Source organism: Manis javanica, chromosome 18 (assembly GCF_040802235.1).
Source record: "Manis javanica isolate MJ-LG chromosome 18, MJ_LKY, whole genome shotgun sequence".
NCBI classification, from domain to species: domain Eukaryota; kingdom Metazoa; phylum Chordata; class Mammalia; order Pholidota; family Manidae; genus Manis; species Manis javanica.
The window spans coordinates 16,714,716-16,739,848 of NC_133173.1; the positions used below are offsets into that span (position 1 = coordinate 16,714,716).

A 25,133-nucleotide genomic window follows, 5' to 3' on the forward strand; every position below is an offset into this window, starting at 1 on the left:
GGTAGCACAGATCACAAGTCTAGACGCTGCCTAAATTTTCCAGCCTCTCTTCCCCCCATGCCTTGCATTTCTAATGCTCCAACTATATTTAATTTCTTGATGTTATGCAATTATTCCATGTTTCTATGTTCTACTCTGCTTAGCATACCTACCTCCTTTTCACCAGCCACCTGGCAACCTTTGGCTCATTCCTTAGGACAGTTGGGATGTGGTAGTGAGGCCTCCCCTTCCCCAGCCTTTGTGACCAGTGAGAGTGAGGAGCTTCCTCCTGTGCACTCTCATTGTGCTAGTGCTCTGTCACACTGAGCCAACCCTCAAACTATCTTGTTAGTGTTTTCAAGATGGAAAATCTGACTCATTCTTTGATTTTCAGGCCACAGCACATGGTAGGTTCTCATAAAATACCTGTCTTGCACCAGATGTTAATAACAGTATGCATGGATGTGGCATGCTCATGGATGATGATGGGGTTTTCACAGCTACAGGAGAGAATAGGAGTTAAGGAATAATAGGAAATAAAGGTCAAGTCAGTTATGTGAGGGCTTTTTAAGAGAAGCCCTTTAAGTTTGCTTGATTTACTTGCTATGAGTATGGTTGAAATTTAGGGCAAAGGTATAGCATCATGAAAGCATGTTTTTCAGAAAATGTCCTGTGAAAAGCTGCGGGTTGGTTTGAGTGTCAGGCATGTCAGTTGGGGGACTTGCCACAGTTGCAGCCTGCAGCAGTGGAGCACTGGGCCAGGGAAGATCATGCCATCTGGCACACCAGATTACCAAAGTAGATCAGGCTGACTGAGGAGGCACCTGCATTTTCTCTGCAGGCCCTCCTGAGGCTGTGGGCATGCTACCCGAGGATAGCATTTGCAGTGTACCCAGAAAATAACTCCCCTGTTAGATTAAAGAAGGCTCCTTGCTAAGGAAATGCCAGTCTGGGCCCTCTCTGCTGAAATCTCCATGTGGGACTGGCACTCTGGTGGAGTACAAGGAACCTTTGTGAGCTTATCAAAGGAAAATTGAGTAGATTTAGGAGACCAAGAATTTTATAATGAGCCATGGAAAAGGGTTGAGAAGTCAGTATTAAGAAGATGAAAGATTTGGACGGCTTGAGAACACACATGGTTGTTGGATGTAGTCATTTTTCCAGTAAAGTGTGTGGAGAAAATGAACAGTGACTTGAACTTACCCCGTAGTGCAGGGCAGGGAACTGAGGGAGGCTTGTGAATGGTTTCCATACAACAGTGTAGGGAGAGAAGACAACTGAAAGTCAGGGAGGAAATAAATGGAAGTGTGAGCAGTAGGCATTCATCATTTGGGAAGATGGTCAGTAAAAGGAAGGAGGGAAAATGTATAGTAAAGCACCTAGTGGACCCACGTATCCCCATGAAAGCCTCGTCAGACTCACGTTGACCTGTTGGTGTTTGAGAGCAGAGAAGGTAGAGCCAGTAGGTGGGAAGCAGCAGAATCGAAGGTGCTGAGGGAGCTGGAAGGAGCTGGAGGGGGACAAGACGGTGGGTTCCGAGAGAGGGGGGAGTAAGCAGAGCTCGGAGAGACTGGAAAGACGAGCAGGGAGGAGATGCCCCATCAGAGGAGGTGTGTGCCAGGAAGCGCCGAGCGAGGACCAGGAATGCTGGGTGAAAGGTGACTGAGCAGCACTGATCAGACTGCTTCTTCTTGTAGCCAGTGCAGTTAACGGGATCCCCCCGGGAGGTGGCAGCGCTCAAAGAACGCCACTCTTTGAAACGTATTCAGACTGGGACAGAGAAATCAAGAGGACAGGTGCTTCTGGATGGAGAGTTTGTTGTATTAACGAGGGTTACATGATATCCACTTGGTAAGTCCAATTTTAACAATGGTATTTATAAGCCGAGAGTGACTTCTGATGAATAATGATCAAACTCTGCCGTCATTGCCAACTTTCAGGTCATGGTTAATGGAGCATTTGCTGTTAATAATGCTTTAAGGAGTATTTTATATTAAAATAAGGGCCTTTTTTTTTTAAACATAACCACAACATCAGTATCCATTGAAAGAAATTAACAGTTAAACTATCATCAAAATATAGTCGATGTTTATTTGCATTTGTGTCTTGTAAGGGTCTTTTATAGTTGGTTTGTTCAGGTAAGGAACACACTGAGCTTGCCTGATCCGTCTCTTACACCTTTTCATCAAAGAAGGCTCCTCCCATTTTTTTTTTTTTTTGCCTATCATTTGTTGACAGAACCAGGTCACTGTTTGTTCTGTAGAATTTTCCACATTCTGTATATTGCTGGTTTTATCCCTCTGGTGTCCTTCATTGTGTTCCTCTGCGTCCTGTATTTCCTATAAAATGTTAGTTAGCTCTGGAGGCTTAAATTATCAATTAGATTCAGGTTCCTGGGTTTCGGCATTGTGTACCTCCTCTTGCATCCCATGGAATGTCAGCGCCTTTGTGGTGCTGACTGACCAGTGGGCCCAGCAGCAGTCAGCGTGACCCGCCCAGCACAAAGTCCCCTTTCATACAATAGGTGTAGCTGCCGAAGATGGTTTTCTGTAGGAGTTAGCCGTGAGAAGCATTGCGGAAATTCATTATTTCAGTAGCTGTTGGTCATATTCTAATTCTGTCATTATTTATGCTTTTTATCAGACTTTTGTCTGCTCTTTAGTACTTTGAAATACAGTTCATACAAAAACACAAAAGAGTCTACCTTTTTCCTTTACTTAACCAGTTTTCTGAATTATGAGCTGGTTCCCTAGACTCTTATAATAAGTGACCATGAAATTGTTTTTAAAATATGTTTAATACCATTTAGTACTCAAGGATCTTTTGAGGTTAAGATCATTAAAGTCCTCATTAGTTGTTGCAGACAAGTAGTGTATTAGAACCAAACACCATCTGTTCCTGCTGGCTGATCCGTAATGATCAGGAACTTCAGGAGCACCACTCAGGGGAAGGTGCTTCACAGTGTGCAGCTTGGGGCTTCTGCCTCTCCTTGAATTTAAACTTCCTGGCCAGCAAGCTTTGGTATGCCTTGTGTTGAGAAGCACATGATGGGGCCTGGCCATGCCTGCCTCTATTCACCTGCCCAGCCATGTGGAGGAAAGAAGAGACAAAGAAGGATTAAGATGTTATTGTCTTAAGGTGCAGTCAGCATGCCCACTAGTCATTACTGTCTCATCAGTGTCCTTAAGTCTACCTACCTGTCTTTTGGGGATGGGAAAGAATACAGGGGAGATAAGGAAGCTAAGCTTTTTGAGGATTTGTGGGTTTGGTTCGGTTTTGCTTTGTGTGCCTTAACTATACAGCCTGTCAGGAGAACAAAGGTGGGTATGTTTTTCAGAAACTGCATGCGTGTTTGATTAACACTCATTCTGGAAAATATTTCAGAGATCTCTTTTGGACTTTATCCCTGTTTTCTTATAAATTTTTTGATAACTGACCACAAATTGCATTTGTGTCTTCACAGTTGGTTTGTTCAGATCAGGAGCACGCTGAGCTTGCCTGATCCGTCTCTTACACCTTTTCATCAAAGGAGTCTCTTCCCATTTTTTTTACCTACCATTATTTGTTGACAGAACTAGGTCACTTGTTTGTTCTGTAGAATTTTCCACATTCTACATGCTGAGAGAGGTGGTATGTTTTAGACAGAGATGTCTAGGATCGTCAGTGTATTCCATGGTGCCTGCGTGGCTACTCAGTAGGGTGCACATTGAATGGGGATAAACATGTTGAATGATGGAAGGGGTCTCCAGAGCACACTTAAAGCTCAGGACTCTTACGTTACAATTTGTCTTTTCCTCTCCAGCCTTCCAGAATACTTTGTAGTGCCAAGTTCTTTAGCAGACCAAGATCTGAAGATCTTTTCCCATTCTTTTGTTGGAAGAAGGATGCCAGTAAGTGATGTCTGTTGGATTTCATTAATACTGATGTCCGTTTTTTTCTACCCACTTACATAAAGGCTCTGCTTCTCTCCTAGCTCTGGTGCTGGAGCCATTCTAAAGGCAGTGCTCTTGTGCGAATGGCCCTTATAAAAGACCCTCTGCAGCAGAGGAAGATAGACCAAAGGTAATCAAGAAGTGGTCGCTGTTACTTTGGACATTTTTAGTTACCGTAAATAAGTCCAGTGAACTCCCAACTAATTGAAAATCGTTGGAAAATAGCATAGTCTTTTTAATTAGCACCACATATTCTGTACAGTAATTACAATTTTTAAAATTAACGCTTTAGTTATATTAAATATGACTTAATTCTTTGGCTTATAAGACTCTTGAGAATTTTATATTGTTGACATCTTGCTGTAATGTTGCCTTTAATGTGCTTTCAAAGTGCAATAATTCCCAGGTCAGCTAATTCAGGATAAATGAGCCTTTTCTTATGATTCAGTGTGTCTTAGGCCTACAGAGTCACAAAAGCTCAAATGGTAGTTTTAATTAGCCCACCATAAACAAGTTCGGCATCATCTGCTGAAGTTGCCAGTAACCTCCCCACCAGTACGTCTTAGGCACTTCTCAGGCCTCCTCAGAGCGATGGCATCACTCCTGGTCAGGCTCTCCTTAAAACCCTCTGGGCCTGAGGCTTCTGCTCCTCTCCACCTCTGTGACGCTCCTCTTCCTTGCTGGCTCCCTCTGCCCTCTGCAGGCCTGTCCTCCTTTCACCAGACATGACCTAGACTCTGTCCCAGGCCATTCCCTCTTCCCAGTATGCATTCCTTCCCTAAAGAAGTTCACCTGTGACTGTGGCATCAATGGCCATCAAATTTGCATCTCCGGTCTAATTTGACATCTTCTGCATGGAGGTCTCAAAAGCTCTTTAAACTCATGTGTCCAAAACCAAATGCAAGCATATGGGCACCACGCCCTCTCCTAGCCCCCTCTCAGGACCCTGGGAGTCATCCTTGATGCCTTCCCTTTCACTTTCCTTCCCACATCCAATCCATCATCACATTCCATCAGTTCACTGTACAGAAGTCTCACAAACCCGTCTGCCTCCAGCCCAGCTCCACCCCTGCTGGTGTGCTGCAGGCTGCCCTCACCTCTTCCCTCAGTGTCTCCTGTACCACGCTGTGCCCTCCTGGGCTCCAGGCCTGTGCTGCTCCCTTCGGGCTCCCTTCCTCGTGCAGACCCTGCCCACTCCACCCTGCCTGCCTGGCTCTCCCTCACCCTGTGTATCTCATCCAGACAGTACTTGCTCAAGGTCCGCCTTCCCTCACCTCCCAAGTTAGATCAGGCTTCCAGTTATTCCTCTATAGCTCTCTAATTTTTTTTCATAACAGTTATTTTGGTTTTTAATTGTGTATGTGTGTTATAATAGTTTGATTACTGCCTTTCTTAGTAGACCGTAAGCTCCTTGTGGTGAAGGAACAATGTTTTGCACAGTATTGTATACTCAGCACCCAGAAAATACTTGCAATATTAAATATGTATTCAATGCTTCTTAAATAAATGAGGATCAAAGGAACAGATCTTAGAAAGCAGGCTCAGAGCCTCAGAAATTGTCTGTCAGTCTGTTACCAGTACAGCCAGATCTTAGGTTTACTCCACAGTGCCTACCTAAGAAAAACCAAGAAAGCTACATTTGCCGAAGCATATAACTGTCAAGTGACCCTCAGTTTCCCAGAAAGGAGGGAGCCTACTTCGCTCAGGGCCATGCTCTGTCATGCTCCAGGCCGTGTTCTCACTGACACATCTGTTGAGTAAGGGCTCCATTAGCCATGTTGCTGTTAAAGGGAAAATGGCAGCAGTATAGGGTGAGAGGTCATTATAAAACGTTATAACCAGTGGCAGTTCCAATTTTTTTTAAATTAAGCTGAGAAGTCTTTTAATTCCTTTTGCTTTTTTCACCTGTCCTATTCGTCATAATTAGGACAGGTTCCCTTTGTCGTACAACCTCAGCTCCCCGTTTTCCTTCAGACATGTCACCGTGGCCCCACTCACCTCTCGGCTGGGTTGTTCCGCAGCCAAGCTTGTGTTCTACCACAGGAACCTTTGCCTTAGCTCTCCCTCTGCCTCAACACCTTCCCCAGACCTTCACGTGGCTCCTCGGCATTGGGGTTTCAGCTTCAGGACCCTCCTCACAGGCACGTGACCTGAACTCACCTGCACCTACTGGGTTACATCCCCACAGCCTGCTGTTTCCTCCTCGACACCACCTCCACCGAGAGTGTGAACCCCATGCAGGCAGGGACCTGGCCTGTCTTGTTCATGTCAGTGTTCCCAGCTCTGAGAGTAGTGCCTTAGCTTACAATAGATGTTAAAAAAATATGTGTTGCATAAGTGAATGAGTAGTGACTGAAGGATTTTGTCTTTATTAGGATTTGTAATGCAATAACTAAAAGTCATCCACAAAGAAGTGATGTTTACAAATCAGATTTGGATAAGACCTTGCCTAATATCCAAGAAATACAGGTGGCTTTTGTAAAATTGAAGCAACTATGTGTTAATGGTAATTTCATTTTTATTTGATATATATATATATATATATATATTTGTAATGAGTGGGGGATATAGCATTGTATGAGGCATGTCAGGAAAAGTAATATTCCTTAAAAATATAGAAATAAATATATTTAAGTAGAAGCCCACTGAAATATTTTTACAAATTATTATTGTAGGAGAATGTCAGAAGCTCTTGGAAAATGAAATTTAAACTGCTTTTTGTTTTGGAGGAAAGAGCAAACCAATTAAATCACTTTGAAATAATGAAAGGTAAAGGTATGGTAGGATAGTTTTATAAAACTCTGCTAAGTAGAATACTGTGCTACCCTACAGACAAACTCACTAAGATTTTGACACATACAGATCTATTTTGAGATATGTGACTTGACATGGATTTCAAAAAGAGTGGTGGTGTAATCTGTGGGCCTCAGAGTTCTAATGTATCTGAGCAGATGCTTCTCAGGTGCTTTCGATGTGCCCTGGAGGGATGATTCACATGAAAAAACTTATTTGACATAAAATGGGTCCCCCTTGAAGTATGCACATAGAGAGCCCCAGCCATCAGGAGTCAGGAGGGGCAGCTGTTGCAGCAAGTCTGGAAAGATGAGTTGGCACTTGCCTGGAAGGAGAGCTGGGGAGGAGAGCACGTTAGAGAGACATGGTGACAAGAATGGTTATGAGCCGTCCAGTACGTGGAATGTTACTGTATTGGCATTTGTGAGGTGAGAGGCACCTTGTAACAGGCCAGGACACGTGCCAGCCCTGCCAGGCGGTGCCCTCATTCCTCCCGTGGTCAGCCCCTAGGGGCACATAAACCATGCACTGGAGGCAGTAGGGGCAGGGAAGAGAAGCAGGGGCAAGGCTTGCAGGAAGGGACCTGTGAGGAGGGAGGGCTGGAATCAAGGCATGGGCTGACCAGGGAAGGCCAGAGTCTAGTGCTTAGGAGGCCCAGGAGGTCAGACTCTCCAGGATTTCCCTGGAAGAGCCAGAGAGAAGGAGATGGAGGGCCAGGGGAGTGCTGTTTTGTTTTTAGAGTTGCAGCATGTCTTCTAAATGTTTGTATCATTAAAGAAAAATGCATAACATTTCCTTAAAGCCAACTTCTAAATGTTAAAAACTGTGATGTATTATTTAACTGATAGTGATCATGTTAAATTAAACCTAAAAAACTTAAAAATGCTTGTGTGTGCACACACACACACACACACAATATAACTATCATATTTATTACAGAGCCTTTTGAAGAAACTGAAGAGAAATGGTTATCTTCATTGGAAAATACTCGATGGTTAGAATATGTAAGGTTTGTACAACCACTTTCCTTTTTTTCTTATACTTTGTATTTTGAAATAATTATAGACTCACAGGAAGAGCAAAGATAGTACAGGGAGCCATGTGTACTCCTCAGCCAGCTTTCCCCAGTGCTAATGTCTTCACTAAAATATATTTTCAAAACCAGGAAATTGACAGTGGTGTAATCTGTAGGTTTTATTCAGATTTCATCAGGTCATGCTCTCGTGTGTGTGGTTCTGTGCAGTTTATCACGTGGAGTGGCCCCATCACCGCAAGGCCCCGTCATGCTGCCTCACTAGAGTTACTCCACCCCCATCCCATCCTGTGCCCTGGCAGCCGCTGATCTTTTCTCCATCTCTATAGTTTTGTGATTCAAGAATGTCATGTCAATCAACACCTTCTTTTTTGCAAAAAGTTAATGAATTTCCCTGATAAAAAGATCAAAGTGTACTCTTTTGCAGAATTATACGAATATTGAAGAAATTTACAAATGTTATTGAGGATACAAATAGTGAAAGATTAGATTTATGTGATTTCAAGTACTTTAAAAAAACATTTCTAATGGAAATTTCATTTTTAACAGTGTTTTTCCTTTCTTTTTTCAGGGAATTCCTCAAACATTCAGCAGAACTTGTGTACATGCTAGAAAGCAAGCATCTCTCTGTAGTCCTACAAGGTAATTCCTTACTGAACACTGGTCACCATGTCAGCCAGCTTGATGACTGACCTTATTCAAGTAAATTGCGTTAATCTTAGCCATCTCTTACTTACCACAGTACCACCAAACAGACTCACACTTCAGTAGAATGAAACAGTGACACAAAGACTGCAAAAGAAGAACAGAAAGGAACCCAATTTTCTTCTCTATTAAATCTCCTTATATTATGGGAAGGGTGGGTCACAGCCTTCTTTGGATTCATAAGAGTAGGAATCTTGACAGAGATTCCTTTCTCTCTATAATCTTGATATCTTTCAAATTCATACAAATTTTAGTTTAAATGCCTCTGGCTCATGCTAGATTGTGACTCGAAAGGAAGAGTTTGGTATCAAGAGACTGAATTTAACAGCCAAAAAGGTGAATTTTGTCTAATATTTGCTGAGAATAAACTGCAATATAAAAATCTTCCAGTTAGGCAAAGGATAATTGTATATTAAATAACTTTAAGCTAATAGAATTTCTAAACTTGCAGATGAACTAATTACCTGATTTTGCTACATATTCACGTTGCATAGTTTGTGAATATGCTATGCTTCTGAAGCTTACAGAGTATTTTTACCAACTGTCAAATTTAGCTTTCCACAAAGTAAAGATATTAAAAACCCTTAGAGGGGAAAAAAGAATAGTAACTATTTCAAGTAGTCCTAAACTGATGCAATCAGTGTATGCTATGTGCACTTAGAGCCTAGTCATAAGTAATCTCTCCTCTCTCAACCAGTAGGTGTTCTCATCCTATTGCAGAATCCTGCTTAGCACATTTCTTCATGTATTTGTTGTAATATAAATGGCCTCAGAAGACATACTGAGCCTTTAGAATGTGTTTTTTCAACAGTTTTTTGAGGTATAGATTATGCATTATAAAATTCACTTTGTTCTAAAGGTACAATTCAGTAATTTTTAATAAATACACAGAGTCCAGTTTTAGACATTTGTCATCACCCCAAAAAGATTCCCAGACAACCATTCATCTGCTTTGTTTCTCTAGATTTCCTTTTCCTGGATGTCTAATATAAGTGGAATCATACAGTATGTGGTCTCTTGCCTCTGGCTTCTTTCATTTAACATACATGATCTTAAGGTTTATTCATGTAGCACATCGCAGCAGTTCGTTTTTTTTCTGAGTAGTGTTCCCTTGTACATGCCACGTTTTATTTATCCATTTACCTGTTAACAGACATTTAGGCTTCTTTCCATTTTTGGTTACTATGAATTACACTGCTATGAACATCCACATAAAAGTCTTTGTGGGGACATACGTTTTTATTTCTTTTGGATAAATACTTAGAAGTGGAATTGGTTAGTTACATGGTAAATGTATGGTCAGCTTTGCAAGAGACTGCCAAACTGTGTTCTCAAGTGACTGTCCCAGATTTCCCTTTCCCTGCCCCTCGGCAACGTCTGAGCATTCCTTCCAGGCCTCCTAGCCAGCACTCACTGTCTTTAAGATCTAAGTGAGTCTAGTAGGTGTGACATGGAAGTTCATTGTAGTTTCATTTGCGTTTTACCTAATGCGTTTCATGTGCTTATTGACCCTTAATGTATTCTCTTTGGTAGAATATTAGTCTTTTGCCCATTCTTCAGTTAGGTTGTTTGTCTTATTCAGTTCTAACAATTCTTACCATATTCTAGATACAAGTTCTTTATATCTTTATACAGTTTGCAAATATTTTTTATTTGTGACTTGTCTTTTCCCTTTCTTGTTGGCTTTTGAAACAAATTTTAAAATTTTGATGAAGCCCAATTGATCTATTTTTTTCTCTTATGAGTCATGTTTTGGTTTCATAGTTAAGAACTGCTTGCCTAGTTTAAGGTCAAACTGTGATCCATTTTGGGTCCTGATCCATTTTGAATGAATTTTTGTGTATGTTTTGATGTAAAGGTCTAAATTCATCCTTTCTTGCATGTGTTTATTGAATCATCCCTTCACTGCTCATTTAAAAGACTATTCTTTCTCTCTTGTATTGCCTTCACACCTTTGTCAAAAATCAGTTGACTGACTGTATGTGGTAAGGGTTTATTTTTGGGTTCTGAGGTCTATTCCATTGATCTTTATGTCCGTCCTTATGCCAGGACCACATTATCTTGAGTACTGTTGCTTTAGAATAAGTTTTGAAATTGAGACATATAAGTACTCCAGCTTTAGTTTTGAAATTGTTTTGGCTATTCTGTATCCTTTGCATTTCTATATAACTTTATGATCAGCAAAAAAGCCTGCTGGAATTTTGGTGGGAATATATTGAACCCATAGATCAATTTCAAGAGAATGCCATCTTACCAATACCGAATCTGCCAGTCCATGAAATGAATGTCTCTCCATTTATTTAGATCTTCTTTCATTTTGTCAGCAGTGTTTTAGAGTTTTTAGTATACAAGTGTTGTTCTTACTTTGATAAATCTCTTCAGTATGTTACCTATGATGCTATTTTGAGTACAGTTGTTTTCGTAATTTCATTTTCAGGTTTATTATATACTCAGATTATTATGCATAGAATTTCTGTGACCTTACTGAACTCACTTATTAATTCTTATAGCTACTTTTTGGATTCCTTAGGATTTTTTACATACAGAATCATGTTGCCTACAAATACTCTTACTGCCTTTTCCTGTTCGATTTGGATGCCTTTGATTTCTTTTTCTTGCCTAATTTCCCTGGCTTCAGCTTCTAGTACAGTGTGGAATAGAAGTGGCAGGAGCAAATCCTTGTCTTGTTTCCAGTCTTCAGAGGAAAGTGTCCAGGCTTTCACTAATAACAATGATGTTAGTTGTAGGTTTTTGTAGATTCCCCTTATCGGGTCAAAGTACCCTTCTACTCCTAATTTGCTGAGAATTTTTATCCTGAATGAATGTTGGCTTTTCATCACACAGATGCTTTATATGCATATAGTGAAAATGATTGTGTTATTTTTGTCCTTTATTTTATTAATATGGTGGGTTACTTTAATTGATTGTCAGATGTTAAACCAACCTTGCATTCCTGGGATAAAGTCTTGCATTCCTGATATAACTTTGTTTTTTCATATTTTATTGGTGACTTTCACATCTAGTCATAAAGGATATTGGTCAGTAGTTTTTTTCTGACTTCTTTGTCTGGCTTTGATAATGATATTACTGGTCTTGTTGAAAAGGACATCAGCTGTAAAAGATGGGAGGGAAGTATTTGCCTCCTTTTCATATGACCATGGACTGTGTGGTGTTGTCAGTAGACAATTACATTATATTTAATATCCTTAGGAAACAAATAAGATGGACTTTTTTGGGAAAGATTTGTACTGCAAACCATTGAAATGTAAAAGTGTGAAGGATGCAACTCTGTTATCTGGAAAATAATCATGTTTAAGAGGTCACCTCCCAGCCAACACGAATTTAATTGATATAAAAGTCTATAATATTTTAGAGTTGCTGGAGTCCAGTGAAATTTCCTAAAAGATTATTTGAGGGCTGCCTAGGCAGAATTATAATAATACTGAATTATCTACTTTACATTGCCTTCTGTTTCTGTCCTAGCATTTTTCTGTTTGGAGTCATTTTCTTTCCATTTTATTAACAGAAGAGGAGGGAAGAGACTTGAGCTGTATCGTGGCTTCTCTTGTTCAAGTGATGCTGGATCCCTATTTTAGGACAATAACTGGATTTCAGAGTCTGATACAGAAGGAGTGGGTCATGGCAGGATATCAGTTCCTAGACAGATGCAACCACTTAAAGAGATCGGAGAAAGAGGTAACAAAGTCTCAATGCTTATAGTCAGTCTTTAACTGCACAAGATAAAATTTATGTCCTACATGAAGAGATATTCTGTTTATAAAGAGACAAGGAGACTTTTTAAATACTGCATTTGGTACATCTTAACTTCCTCAGTCCACACTAATTACTGAATTAGAGTTCAAATTGAGGCGCTTATTCTCATAACTATATATGTCAACTTCTAAAAAATTGGTTAGTTTCTCTAATCTGAAAACTTCTTGAAATGCTGCATTAAGTCTTCTGCAGAACAGATGAGCATATTAAATATTTTGAAAAATCAGTTTTGGAACATCACATTTTCTTAAAATGGAGCACATGTGTTAAGAATGGAAAATGTGAGAGGGACATCTTTGTACCAGCTGTGGGGTTAGTGGCTGCCTTGGACCCAGAGTCAAGCTGTGGAAGGCCCTGCAAGATATTATAGACAGGGTTTCAGCGAGCCCAGTTTGACTTGTGGTATCTCGTGTTGAATAACAAACTGTATTATCTAAGGAAATCTGAACAGTGAACGCATCACTTTTAAAGTGCTAGTACTCCTTGGAATGTGCTGGGCAAGATATGAGAACTGTCGTGAGCTACCAGGGAATACACCATGTGACTAGAGGCTGATGCCAGCAATTTTCTGAAATCCGAGTTTTTTGGATACTGAGACTGCAGGGTCAACTAAAAGCTAATTACAGAGATTTTTTTTTAATGTTCTAAAATAATTTTTTTCCAGGATAGGCTTAAACATATATTTTACTGTCCCCCATTATACAGTGAAACCTGCCTATTGATTACTTTGCCATTTCAACTAGGTATTCTAGGTAGGCAAGTAAGAGGTGTGATGTTTATTTATCACAGTTGAACATCCTTCTTAGGTTTGACATAAACTGTGTTTAACCTACTCACATATCCTTAGCTCACTTTAGGAGCCGAGTGTTTGAGGCTTTGATGTTTTCTTACTAATTTTTTCCTTACTATCAGTGATAAATTTGGAAATAAATGTGAACTGAAGGATGACATTAAATAATCCCATTTTCTGTTTGTATGTGCCAGTCTCCCTTATTTTTGCTGTTCTTGGATGCCACGTGGCAGCTGTTAGAACAGTATCCAGCAGCTTTCGAGTTCTCTGAGACCTACTTAGCAGTGCTGTGTGACAGCACCAGGCTGTCCCTGTTTGGCACCTTCCTGTTCAACTCCCCTCACCAGCGGGTGACACAAAGCACGGTAAGTGCGCTGGCCGCTTTTTGTCTGTTTGTTTTTACAACTTTATTGAGATAGAATTGAAGTACAATTAGTATTTTAAATATATAATTTAAAACTAAGCTACCATTTTAAGCTGTAATTTCTGAATGAATTATTTAAAGACATAGAAATCTAGGAACTTGTTTCACCTTGAGAAGTGAGCATAAATTATGTAATTTTCTGTGCTGTACATTGCTAATAATAAACCAGTTTAAAGATGTAAATTATTTTAACATCTTAAATGTTGTGGTTTGTATTTTTATTTTCACACTGGGGTGTCAGGATGGGTAACCAAAAAAATCTTGTTTGAGGACATTTATTTCCCTGCTCAGTAGGGTAAAGATTGTACAAAGCAAGATTATTTTTCTTCAAGAGTTCTGTGGAGAAGGAATTTCAGAGATGGAATGTAGGCATGGTACTAGACTGACACTCTCTGTGGGTGCTGGCTTACCAGGTAGCCTCCGAATCCCACGGGCACACAGCAGCTACTTTGGGTAGATTATCAGTTCCTAGTCACAGTTTGTTGACATAGAGGAGGAATCAAGACTAAGGAGTGTCTCAAGCCAAACTTGAAACTAGCCTCTGATGCTGCTGGTAGAACCTCCTGGAACCCCAAGCTCTGTTCCCCCATGTTTATACCAGCAATGAGAATAACTGATAAATGCTGCAGTGACCATTGAGAGAAACAGAAAGGGCAGCTCTGTGGGCCTTTAGAAAGACTTTCTAAGAAGGGAGTTGCCTTCACAGTGAGCTGTGGGGTCCTCAGCCTTCTCAGCCTTGGCATTAAGGCCCTGGTCCAGGCGGTGTGGCCTGGTATAATGTGGATCCTGCCGGGGGTCAGGATTCTAGAATCCTAGTCTGGGACAGCGCTGTGCCTAGGTTCCCTATCTATACAATGGATCCATCTAACTAACAAGAGTACCTCTGGCCTCATTGTGTGAGGTGAAAGCATTTATAAACTGTGAAGCATTATGCATATTATCATAAAGAAATGGGTTATCCAGGATTGTAGATGTGAAAGACAAAATGCACTGGACATTTAGAGAAATGATTTTATTCAGGCTGTTGCAATAATGAGAACTTCATTAATGAAGAACGTCCCAAAGAAAAGGAAAGGGCCTGTGGTTTTTATGGAGGCAGGCAAGAGACCCGAGGGAAGGCGGAGCAGCTCTTACCTCACGCAGAACAATTGAGCAGTGTCTCCAGGAGCACAGGGCAGAGAAGCTCAGCACTGCCACAGGGCATGTTATATTTAGACCTGGGAAGGAAGTTTTAAAAAATATGTTCTATGCTTCCGTAAAAGATTTTAACCTTTCCCACTAGACCAGTGGTAGGCTCAGGGGCCCCTGAAGTGTGGAAGAGTATTTGTTCCTAAAATAAATGGTCTCCAAGTTGCTCCTTGTCATTTCTCGCTCGCTGGGTATTTTTGTGCCCCTTTGCCGCAAGCTGGCTTCCATGTGGTCGTGTCTGCGGGCACTTGCTCTCCTTCTTGCACTCCTGTCACTGCCCTGTGCACACACACCTGTGCACATGTGCGCACACAGACACACAGCTTGAGCCTCTAAAGCTCACATGCACCTAGGAAACCAAATAGCCTTGTTAGACATGAGCCTTTAGGTCCCAGTGACTGCGGTGCGTTGGATGCATCCTGGGTGGGGGACCCCGTGAGGCCAGGCCCTCGCCCAGCAGCACTCACTCCTCACTCCTGTTTCTTGGCTGGATTCTGGATGTGCTGAGATACATTTACAATGGATTTCTATACAAGAATAAAAGTTAACGAATAGGTTTTTTAAGTATATCATCTGCTTTTCCTGTCATCTGCTCTAGTGCTGTATATTTTTAATTTGGCTTTTCCTGGCAAATACGCACATGAATGCCCCCCTCCCTCGGCATCTCATCTTCACAGTTGAATGATAGCAGGACAGGAGGAGGCCCTCAGCGTCCCCCTGTGGGAGCTAGTGCTGACCTAAGGGTCCTGATTCTTGGCAGGGACTACTTAGACTTAGTCCCTCTGCACAGCCATGAGCTGGAGGCATTTCTTTCTTTTCTCCTGTGAGGCCACTTCAGATGCTAGTGGTCAGTTACTGTTTGTAGAAAATTTGATCTTCTTCCTTGGAGATAACTATTTTCAGTTTTCACATTTAAATAAAGATGACTGTTTCCTATATACTTTCCTAAGAGTCATTAAAATAGGTTGAGGCTTCTGTTTTACTAGATATTGGCTCTTAACAGTACTGTTTTCTAAAGCAAATGGTTGCTTTTATTCTTGTAATTACATGATGAAATTTCAAATAATTTTAAAAATTTCAATATATTATGTGCTTAATGAGTTAAGTTTTTTTGCTTATTTGAAAAAGAAAATTTTGTAAAGTGCCCTGTGCTTTTAAGTAGCTTAACCATTTGCTGCTGGCTCCTAGCCAGCACTGCAGCCTGGGTAATACCTGGCTTTGGTGTGAAGGTGGCCTCCTGAATGCAGCTTTTTTTCCTCTAGTAACACTTAGTCTTTGTCTTTTTTTTAATTTCCAAAGGAATTCTTGTTTTCTGTAGAAAATTTGGAAAATACTTAAAGGTACAGAACAGGAAAGAATAATTTCCCACCATTCGGAGACTCAGTATTTGGGATTATGCCTCCAGAGAACTCAGCATGTGAGCTTGGGGTAGCCTGCTTTTGTCCCTCAACCAAGATGAGGTTCCTTTTTCCACATCACTGCGTGCAGCTGCGTGGTCTGAGACTGCCTCCTCCTCCGCAGCGAGGCGGTGGGCTGAGGCCCAAAGCGCTGTGCTGCCTGGGCTTGCCGTGGTGGCCAGAGCAGGTCACCAGGTGGTACAAGCCCAGCGCAGGGCTGGAGGGGGGCTCCTGTGAGCCAGGGGCCCGGCCTCAGTGCGTCGTCGTGGTCTTAGCTGAATGCAGGGCCCGCAGGGGAGCTGATTCCTTCCTCCCTGCCTGTGGGCTGGGGTTCAGATATTGAGGTCACTGGACAGATAAGTGTGGCTATCCACTTAGAAAAAGGTGTGAAATAGCACTGATTTCCACCCGAAGATTGTTTTTCCAGTCTACTTAACATTTTTCAAACCCAACTAATTCCGTAAATTTACAGCCATGTACTTAAAGGTAAAATGCTGCAAGTATACAAACAGCTTCAACACATTGAAGACTATGGTACCACCATAGTGACATTTTAACTTCTTGTGATGATACGCTCGCTGCCCAGAGGGCCCAGTCGCCGTGGTGTCCTCAGGAAGGAAAGGCACTGTGCTCGCTCATGCAGAGTCCGGGTGCCCCTCTGGTCCCAGGAGCCCAGGTGGTCTCTTCTTGAAGTGAAGCATGCTGCTGGAGTGGGTCTGGAGGTGCTCTAGTTCACTAAGTTTAACTTGCATAATGATGAATGGCTCAAAAAAAGAAAAGGAATTTATGTGAGAAAATCTTTAGTTTCACATCTTTTCACAAATGTTCAAATATTTTATTTTGCAGGAATTTGCTATAAGCAAAAATATCCAACTGGGTGATGAAAAGGGTTTAAAATTCCCTTCGGTTTGGGACTGGTCTCTTCAGTTCACAGCAAAGGATCGCACCCTTTTCCATAACCCCTTGTACGTTGGAAAGAGCACGCCTTGCATACAAAACAGTTCTACGAAATCTTTTAAATGGACAAAGGTAAATTACAAAATACATTAATAATAAAAAGCTGGTATTTGCTCCTACCTAACCAAAAACATCTTTTTCAAGACCTGGAGTATTGAGAGTCAAGTTCCATGACAACACTGTCCTGTAGGTTTCACTTTTTCCCTGAAATGTGACTGTACCCTGACTTTTCTTCCTGGTGCCTGAGTCCACAGAGTCCTGCTCAGCCCCCGAGAGCCAGCAGCTCGCCGCTCGGAGCCCGGGAGGCCCCGTTCCTGAACCCATTCACTCTGCCTGTCCTTTTAGGATCAACCAGGTCTAGATTTTTTTCCCCCTAGCCCAGAAGTCTTAAAAATTTGCATCTACACAAATTCGTAACTAAGATGTATCACCTTCCCATCTCCATGCAAGCTAGTGACAAGAGTTTATGCAGAGTTAATGCCTAAAAAAGTTAAATTCCATTGGAGGAGAATTGGAATAAGTTATTACAAGGGAAGGAACAGAATGTTCTTGAAGGCTGAAATTCCACCAGTGTTGCATAATACCGAATTTATATTTGCCCTTGCACCTTTGCTGTCTTTCTAAAAAGGGAAGCTCCAGGGAAATAATGCTAAAATCTCTCTTCTGTACAGAAAAGCTACAGTTCCACACTGAGAGGCATGCCAGCTTCCTTAAAGAATGGAATCATCAGTGAACAAGAATTACTTCCGAGGAGAAATTCATTAATATTAAAAGTAAAGCCAGACCCTCCTCCGCAAACTGCCAGCCAGAACAGTGGCATAGAGCAGTATTTCAGAGAATGGTTTTCCAAACCAGTCGACCTGCATGGTGTTATTCTGCCTCACGTCTCTGGAACACACATAAAACTCTGGAAACTCTGCTATTTCCGCTGGGTTCCCGAGGCCCAGATAAACCTTGGGGGCGTCATCACTGCCTTTCACAAGTTCTCCCTACTGGCTGACGAAGTGGACGTGCTCAGCAGGACGCTTCGGCAGCACCGGGCTGGCCCCTTGGAAGCCTGCTACGGGGAGCTGGACCATCGCAGGATGTTCTTCCGAGCCAGCGGCCCACACGATACCTCGGGGACGCCAGAGTTTCTCTCTTCCTCATTTCCCTTTTCTCCTGTAGGTAATCTGTGCAGACGGAGCATTTTAGGGACACCATTAAGCAAGTTTTTAAGTGGGGCCAAAATATGGTTATCTACTGAGACGCTAGCAAATGAAGACTAACACACAATTTTCTGAACACTTTGAGGGAAGCTATAAACTTTTTCCTCTGAATTAAAATGGCTAACCTAGGCATTTGAAACTCTAACAATTTTATACATCAGAGTAACAGCTGAAATTTGCACTACTATTTAAAAACATGTTGAATTACACTTCCTTCACAATTTTTTTAAAAGATAAGCATAAATTTTATTTTTCATGTCCTTTTGTCATTTTAGGTCTGGCATATTTTAGGTCTGGTGATTTGTAGACAGACATTCCCCCACTCTTGTTACTGTGATCAAACTAATAAGATTTTGTCTGTGATCTTAATTTTGTCTGCATCCAATTTTCTTACCACCTAAACGTTTCCTGATCCTCAGTCAGATTAGCAACCCAAAGAAGCAGATGTCAGGAAAGTTAATAGACTCGTGTTTGGTATATTTCTAAGAGGCATCTGCGAAGCCCCCCAACAGGTGTTATTTAGGCGTTCGTGCATTTTCCTGGCCACTTTGTTCTCTCTAATCTAACTCACTTGAGGATTGACTCGGTGTCCCAAGGCCATAATTTATTTTAGATCACTTTGGGACCGGAGAGCACTGTGTTTTAAAATCACGAATTTGCTTTCAACTTCATAGGACTAACTTTAAAATGATGTGCACTGTTAACTTTAAAAGCATTTGCTATAGATAATAAACTTAGAAGTGCCTTTGATAGTAATATTAAGGTATGAATAACAGTAAATATAATTTCAGTTTTTTAAATTAGGGTGTAATAATCCCACTGCATGTTGGAAACAGACTTTTTATACTAACCTTTGTACCAGTAGCGAAGAGTCCCCAAAACCACACTTCCAATCTTCCAAAAGCCACTGAGGACACAGCGGGCTGTGGGGCAGTCAGTTGGTGTGACAGCAGGGGGGCGAGTACAGCCTGCACTGAAACCCACCCTCAAAAACAGAGGCCTCGCTCCGAGGCATTTTGAGCTTTCTTGTCAGTATTTCCAGGGTGCTGAGCTGTTGGCACTTTCCCTTGGAAATAACAGATCATGAGTTAGGTCACCTGCACAGAAGTCCCTCCTCCCTCAGACAAAAGTTTTCAATGCTTAGGAGTAGAGAACAGGAGAATAAAAACACAGTTCTCTCAAAATACTCCCATTTTAAGCAGTGCTGAGAGAAGCTCCCCTTACCCCTTGATTTTTGATATTAAGAGGGAACTGAGAAGCATACGGAGGTGTGTTCTTGGTCTAAAATTCCCTTGTTTTCCAACTGTTACAAGAGCCCAGCCAAGTCTGCTGTGGGCCTCAGAGTTGAAGCTTGTGGTGGCGACGTGCAGTACTGTTCCCCTTACCCCAGCCCCATTCCACATATGACCCATTCCGTTTTAAAGATGGTTGTTTTCAAATTTGGCCATTAGAGTTTCTTAAACTGCCATCTTAAGCTTTAAAAAATTTTTATACTAAAATGTCTAGCTTGTTTCTTTTCTAAAACAAATTTTTTCAAAGCAGTGTGTTCTGACTTTATATGTAATTAATAGCTGTTTCTACTTGAATTATTTGCCTTTTTAAAGTTGTTTGATAATGTTTCAAACCTTTAAAGCGACAGAAGCTCTTACAAAATGTCTTAGGAAATTCTTGTGTATAAATCCAATGTTTTTGCCAACTTGTTGCCTAGAAAACAAGGGCTTTTTTTAAGTTTATATAAATAGCATTGTTGCCATTAAACCTTTTATAATCCTTGATTGGAAACTAGTCCTAATCCCTTTAAAACACCACACAGCATATCCTGCCATTTAGAGGATAATAATAATTCTCCCTTTTTCATTAAGCTGCTTATTTCAAATTCTAAATTGGTTTGTTTTTTTGGATTGAGCATTTATTTCTCTTTAGTTTCTTCCTTCACACATTTATTTCAACTCCTTTAGTAATTTTTTATTAATTTGCAAGTTTAAAAAAGATTAGGTACTATTAATACTTTATTGAAATAGAAAATATGAATATTTTTGTATGATAATATAGTGAAATATGGTTTTTAGTTTTATTTTTGCTGGACAGTTGTTATATGATTATTGTGACACAAGTGATCGTGCATAATATGAAAAACAACTTAACAGTCTTAAGTCCTGGACATCGTAAAGCTGCCTGGTACCTCTGGTAGCAAAAAGGATGTGTGGTGACAGAAGTCCCAAGTGTGGTTACATAAGCTATTCCCAGAGAGCCTCCCACTCCGCGGGCCCACAGCCCTGCGAGCGAAGCCTGTGCTGATGGAATGCCATGTGGTTATCAGACAGCTTTGGACCTTCTAGGATTGAACTTAAAGATGTACAATGTCTTACTCATATTTTATGATGGAAACCAATGTTAAAACCAAAAATGTCTAACTTTATTTAAGTATATTAATTTGTGCTAACAGATGGTGAAAACGACTCAACACATCCTTCAACAAAATCTCCTCTCTATATGGTAACCTCAAGTAGTTATAACTTGATTTTAAGAGAAAACTGAATCCTTTGTGCCTAAAATCGATTATGACTTGAGTTAAAGTAGGATGAACAAGAAGAGATCTTGTTCAGCAGTAATGAATGTGAAGGAAATTTTGACTGCTAAATAAAATTTCCACAGGAATTGTTTGTTGTAGTTATCAGTATGAAATCAACTACATAAGAAGATAGTGATTTAAGAAACAGAAGCATTTTCTTCCAACTACACTTGTATCACTCGATGTTTGTGCCTGCTCTCTAAAACAAGGTAGTAATAACATTTGAAACATCAATTCAGAATTGACTGTAGTTAAGGCCATATTTGTAGTAATGAGCCATGTTCTATCATGGTCTTCCATTCAGTAAATTAAAAAGCTGGTGATACATTTCCCTAAGAAGAGCTATGGATCACAGTTCTGATAAACTGCCTTGCTGCTGCACACTCTCCCCAGCCTCAGGCTCTTCCAACAGTGATGAGCAGCCCTGTTTCAGCTACACTGTGTTTGTGGATATGTGTGTGTACACCTCTAATCTAGTGTGTGCGTATATCATAGTCATTAGGGATGTTCCCAAGGTGAAGGATGAAAAGGGACAATTGCCTTTGATTAAAGACAGTTCATTCCTTTCATAATCTAGGCCCAATTACTACAGGGAAATCACTGACAGATAAAAGGGAACTTAATGAGAATCTGTTTTTTAATTCTTAAGTCAGAATTCCAACTCTTTATGCCCTTCTTGGATAATCATTAAACTAGAATGTTTAATAGCTGAATGTACTGGCAGTGTAGAAAAACTTAAATTCAAAAATCTGTTTCCAGTATACTTAATCAGAAATATTGTGTATGCTACTTTTATAAAAGACCTAAAGCTACGAATCATCTCATTTGGGATTTTTCCAGTTTTTCTAAGTCTAACAGGCATTCAGCTCCTAAAATGGCCACCAAGATTTTGACCTTTTAAAAAGTTCATCACTTGCTGTGCAGAATCATGAGTGTATTCAAGACAATACCAAATTTTGTGACACAAAGACACTGTACAATGAGTCATTAAGCTGCCAGGTTTATTACATAAAATTAAACATAATAATGCTTTATGCTTCTGAAAGTCTTACATCCATGTATAACCTGATACTCTCAGTTCCACAGCTCTTAGTTAAGGCCTTTGCTCTTAGCTCCAACCGGCACCACATGGCAGACTTCTACTTCAGCCCCCAGCTTCCGCAGTTCATCCAACCAGATCATTTGCTTATGTGAAAGACGATCATTGGGGCCTTTAACTTCTACCAGCTGGAAGATAAGTTTTAAAAAGTTAATAGTATCTTACTAAAATGGAATAGCCATTCAAATAAGCTATCATAGTTCTCATAACTATTTAAGTGGCTTGTGCTACTTTACCACTGTCCTTAAATATATAAAACATATATGAAACTCATTGGGAAGTTAGTCCATAGAGATTAGTTCTTCATAGAGAATTAGTAAATTGATTCTTAATGTAGCAATTCAGTTGAAAAATAGTTTTAAAGCGTGCTGGATTGTTGCTCACCTGCTTTTAAAACTGTTGTTAACTTTCTACGTGTGCAATTAAATCCAAACTTCTCAACATGACCTACAAAACTATAATCTGTTCCCTGGCAACCACTGTGAAGGCCTCTCAATTCTGAAACAGACCAATCTCTTCCCAATAGAAGGTCTTTTCTTATCCTTGCTGTTCCCTGGGACATTTCTCCCTGTTCTTCACGTGTCTGACTTCTTATCCATCAATGTTCAACTTAAAATTATCTCAGAGGTTGGTGTATCTCCAAGTAGGGCCCTTCCTATGCACTTGTTTCACTTTATCATAAGATAAAACTTCATTATGGCATCAGGACTACGAAGGCAAGAACTGTGTCCATTTGGCTTACTGCACATCACTGAACTTCAAAACAGCAATAAAAACTCTCCAAAGTGATGTACAGAAAATTTTTTTTAACAAACTGAGCATTCAGCAACCTAACAGGAGTTTAGAGCCCCATAGGGAAGAGAGAAAAAAATCTTTAAAGAAAAAACTAATATTAAGAAAAAATGGCCAAAAATTTTCCAAATTTGATAGAAACTATAAACCCAAAGATCCAAGAAGCTTAATGGAATTCACGCACAGAAACATGAAGAATACTGCACTGAGAAGCATAGTATTTAAATGCATAATCAGTGATGAAAGAATTTTTTTAAGTTCAAAAGACTACAGATTTCTCACTGGAAATAATGCAAGCTAGGTCTGGTGCATATCAAAGATAGTGGATCAATATTCTAAAGTACTGAAAAATAAACTGTCAACATAGAATTCTTTGCCTAGAGAAAATCTTTCAAAAACAAAGGTGAAATAAAGGCATATAAAACCAAAATAATTCATTAGGGCTACTGGTTTCCAAAAAAGGGAACTTTAGTAGAGAATGATACCACACGGACACCTGGCTCCATACAAAGGTGTAATGAGCATTAGAATTTTTACCTATGTGAGTAAATAGAAAGATTCTTACTAATCAACTTTAGGAAGCAACAGTAATGTAGAGTTTACAACATGGAAGTATGATGTATGGACACAGCACAAAGGCTGAGAGAGGAGATACAGAAATATACACTGTTTTTAACGTTCTTTATAAGGAATAGTATCAGCACTGACAGGTGGATAATAAGAAAAACACTAGGGGAACTCTGGGAAAATGATGGCAGTGTAAGAAGCAAGGCAGAAACCTCCTCCAAAAATCACTTAAAACAAAAATACAACGAAAACAACTAATCCCCAAAACGACCTGAAGACTGCAGAACAGACTGCCTACATCTGGAAAGGAGAGAAGATCTCACAGGGTAAAGTGGCAGAGCTGCAATCCGGGGGAAACCAAGCACCCGACTCCCGGCCCTCAACCCACAGGTGGGAGGAAGTGGAGCAGAGCAGGAAAGGAGTAGAAGCCCAGGACGCTGAACACCCAGCCCTGGAGATCTCTGCTGGCAACACAAACCCCCATGACGTGGTGCTCTGGAGATTAGTGGGGCTGGAAAGCAAAGACAGGTAGAACACTCATAGGGGTTGATTCCCACAGCTTGTGAAGAACAGGTATGCACTACCCCACTGTCCGCAACCTTCCCAGGAAAAAGAAAAGCGGGCAGCTTGAAGGACTTCCCAGCAATGAGAGGGTGCTAGAGGGGCAAAGGTTACACAGAGCCTCTGCCCAGGAGAAAGGTTAGGTGGACAAAATCATCCTGGCACACTCAGCCCAGCAGGTTGGGAACTTTCAGGACCTTCAGATGCCCCATTCCCCAGCTGGTAACGCAGCCCTGAGGCTCCGCCAAGGTACGCAGCCTGCCGCTCCTTCCCCCAGCAGGCCGGTCCCACTTGCCTGCCGCCCCTGCCATCAGGGCCAGCTGGAGGGTGGCTCTGCCCATGGCCGCTCCAGGGGCTGAGCAGCGAGGCCCCTCCCTGCATGCACAGCCCACTTGACCTGGCAGTGGAGGCAGGTGTTACAGCTGGGAAAGTAGAAAATCCTCCCAGCCAAGCTCCTCCCAGCAAGTTTTGGTCCCACTCGTCTGGGCCCCACCATGGCGGCAGGTGGAGGGAGGGGACCTCCGCCCATGAAGCTCCAACAGCACAGTCGGGTATTCTCCCTGCTCTGGCGATCAGCTGACCGCCCATACAGCCCACCTGAAATCAGATCACTACAGGCAAGCAGACAGGTGTCACACCCACTGCAGCCAACAGCTGGGGCTCCCACATAGGAAATTGAGCTTCCGAGCACCAGAGGGCGCTTCCTACACAGAGCTATTACTCTGTAGGAAACACTAAGGGGAAAAAAAAAAAAAATGAAGAGGCAGAGGAATTTGGTCCAAACAAATCTACAAGAAAAAACAGCAGAAAGAGGGATTCCTGAAACTGAAATCACAAATCTTCTTGATAAAGATTTCAAAATAAAAATCATAAACATGCTCACGGATTTACAGAAAAATATTCAAGATCTCAGGTAGGACTTCAACAAAGAGATAGAAATCTTCAACAAAAGCATCAGCTAAAGAATACAGTATCTGAACTGACACATACAATGGAAGGATTTAAAAGTAGATTCGATGATGTAGAGAAGACGTTAATGAAACAAATTAGAGAACAGGAATACAAGCTGAAAACAGAGAAAGAAGATCTCTAGGAATGAGAGAATAAGAGAGCTGTGAGATCAATCCAAATGGAACAATATTCACACTATAGGGGTACCAGAAGAGAGAGACAAAGGGATAAAAAGTCTCTTTGAGGAAGTAATTCATGAAAACTAACCCAGGCTGGGGAAGGAAACAGACACTCAGGTGAAAGAAGTGCAGAGATCCCCCAACAAAAGGAACCCTCGGAAGACAACACCATGACATACAATAATTAAAATGGCAAAGATCAAGGACAAGGAGAGAGTACTGAAGCAGCCAG

The 25,133-nt window shown here is 41.0% G+C and overlaps 2 protein-coding genes across 5 annotated transcripts in view; one reads left to right on the forward strand and one right to left on the reverse strand.

The window, feature by feature from the left end:
* The window catches only part of MTMR10 (myotubularin related protein 10), a 54,431-nt gene extending 33,593 nt beyond the window's left edge, over positions 1–20,838 (forward strand). For both annotated transcript variants that reach the window (XM_017649798.3, XM_017649800.3), the window contains 10 exons: positions 1,677–1,830; positions 3,782–3,869; positions 3,953–4,041; positions 6,287–6,417; positions 7,644–7,713; positions 8,309–8,379; positions 11,969–12,138; positions 13,201–13,371; positions 16,862–17,044; positions 17,644–20,838. In XM_017649798.3, coding sequence (XP_017505287.1) covers positions 1,677–1,830; positions 3,782–3,869; positions 3,953–4,041; positions 6,287–6,417; positions 7,644–7,713; positions 8,309–8,379; positions 11,969–12,138; positions 13,201–13,371; positions 16,862–17,044; positions 17,644–18,240 — 1,724 coding nt within the window. In that variant the 3' untranslated portion in view covers positions 18,241–20,838. The remainder of the gene's footprint in view (positions 1–1,676; positions 1,831–3,781; positions 3,870–3,952; positions 4,042–6,286; positions 6,418–7,643; positions 7,714–8,308; positions 8,380–11,968; positions 12,139–13,200; positions 13,372–16,861; positions 17,045–17,643) is intronic.
* Positions 20,839–21,736: 898 nt separating this feature from the next.
* The window catches only part of FAN1 (FANCD2 and FANCI associated nuclease 1), a 42,649-nt gene continuing 39,252 nt past the window's right edge, over positions 21,737–25,133 (reverse strand). For all 3 annotated transcript variants that reach the window (XM_073227093.1, XM_073227091.1, XM_073227092.1), the window contains one exon: positions 21,737–21,979. In XM_073227093.1, the coding sequence (XP_073083194.1) occupies positions 21,842–21,979 (138 nt within the window). In that variant the 3' untranslated portion in view covers positions 21,737–21,841. The remainder of the gene's footprint in view (positions 21,980–25,133) is intronic.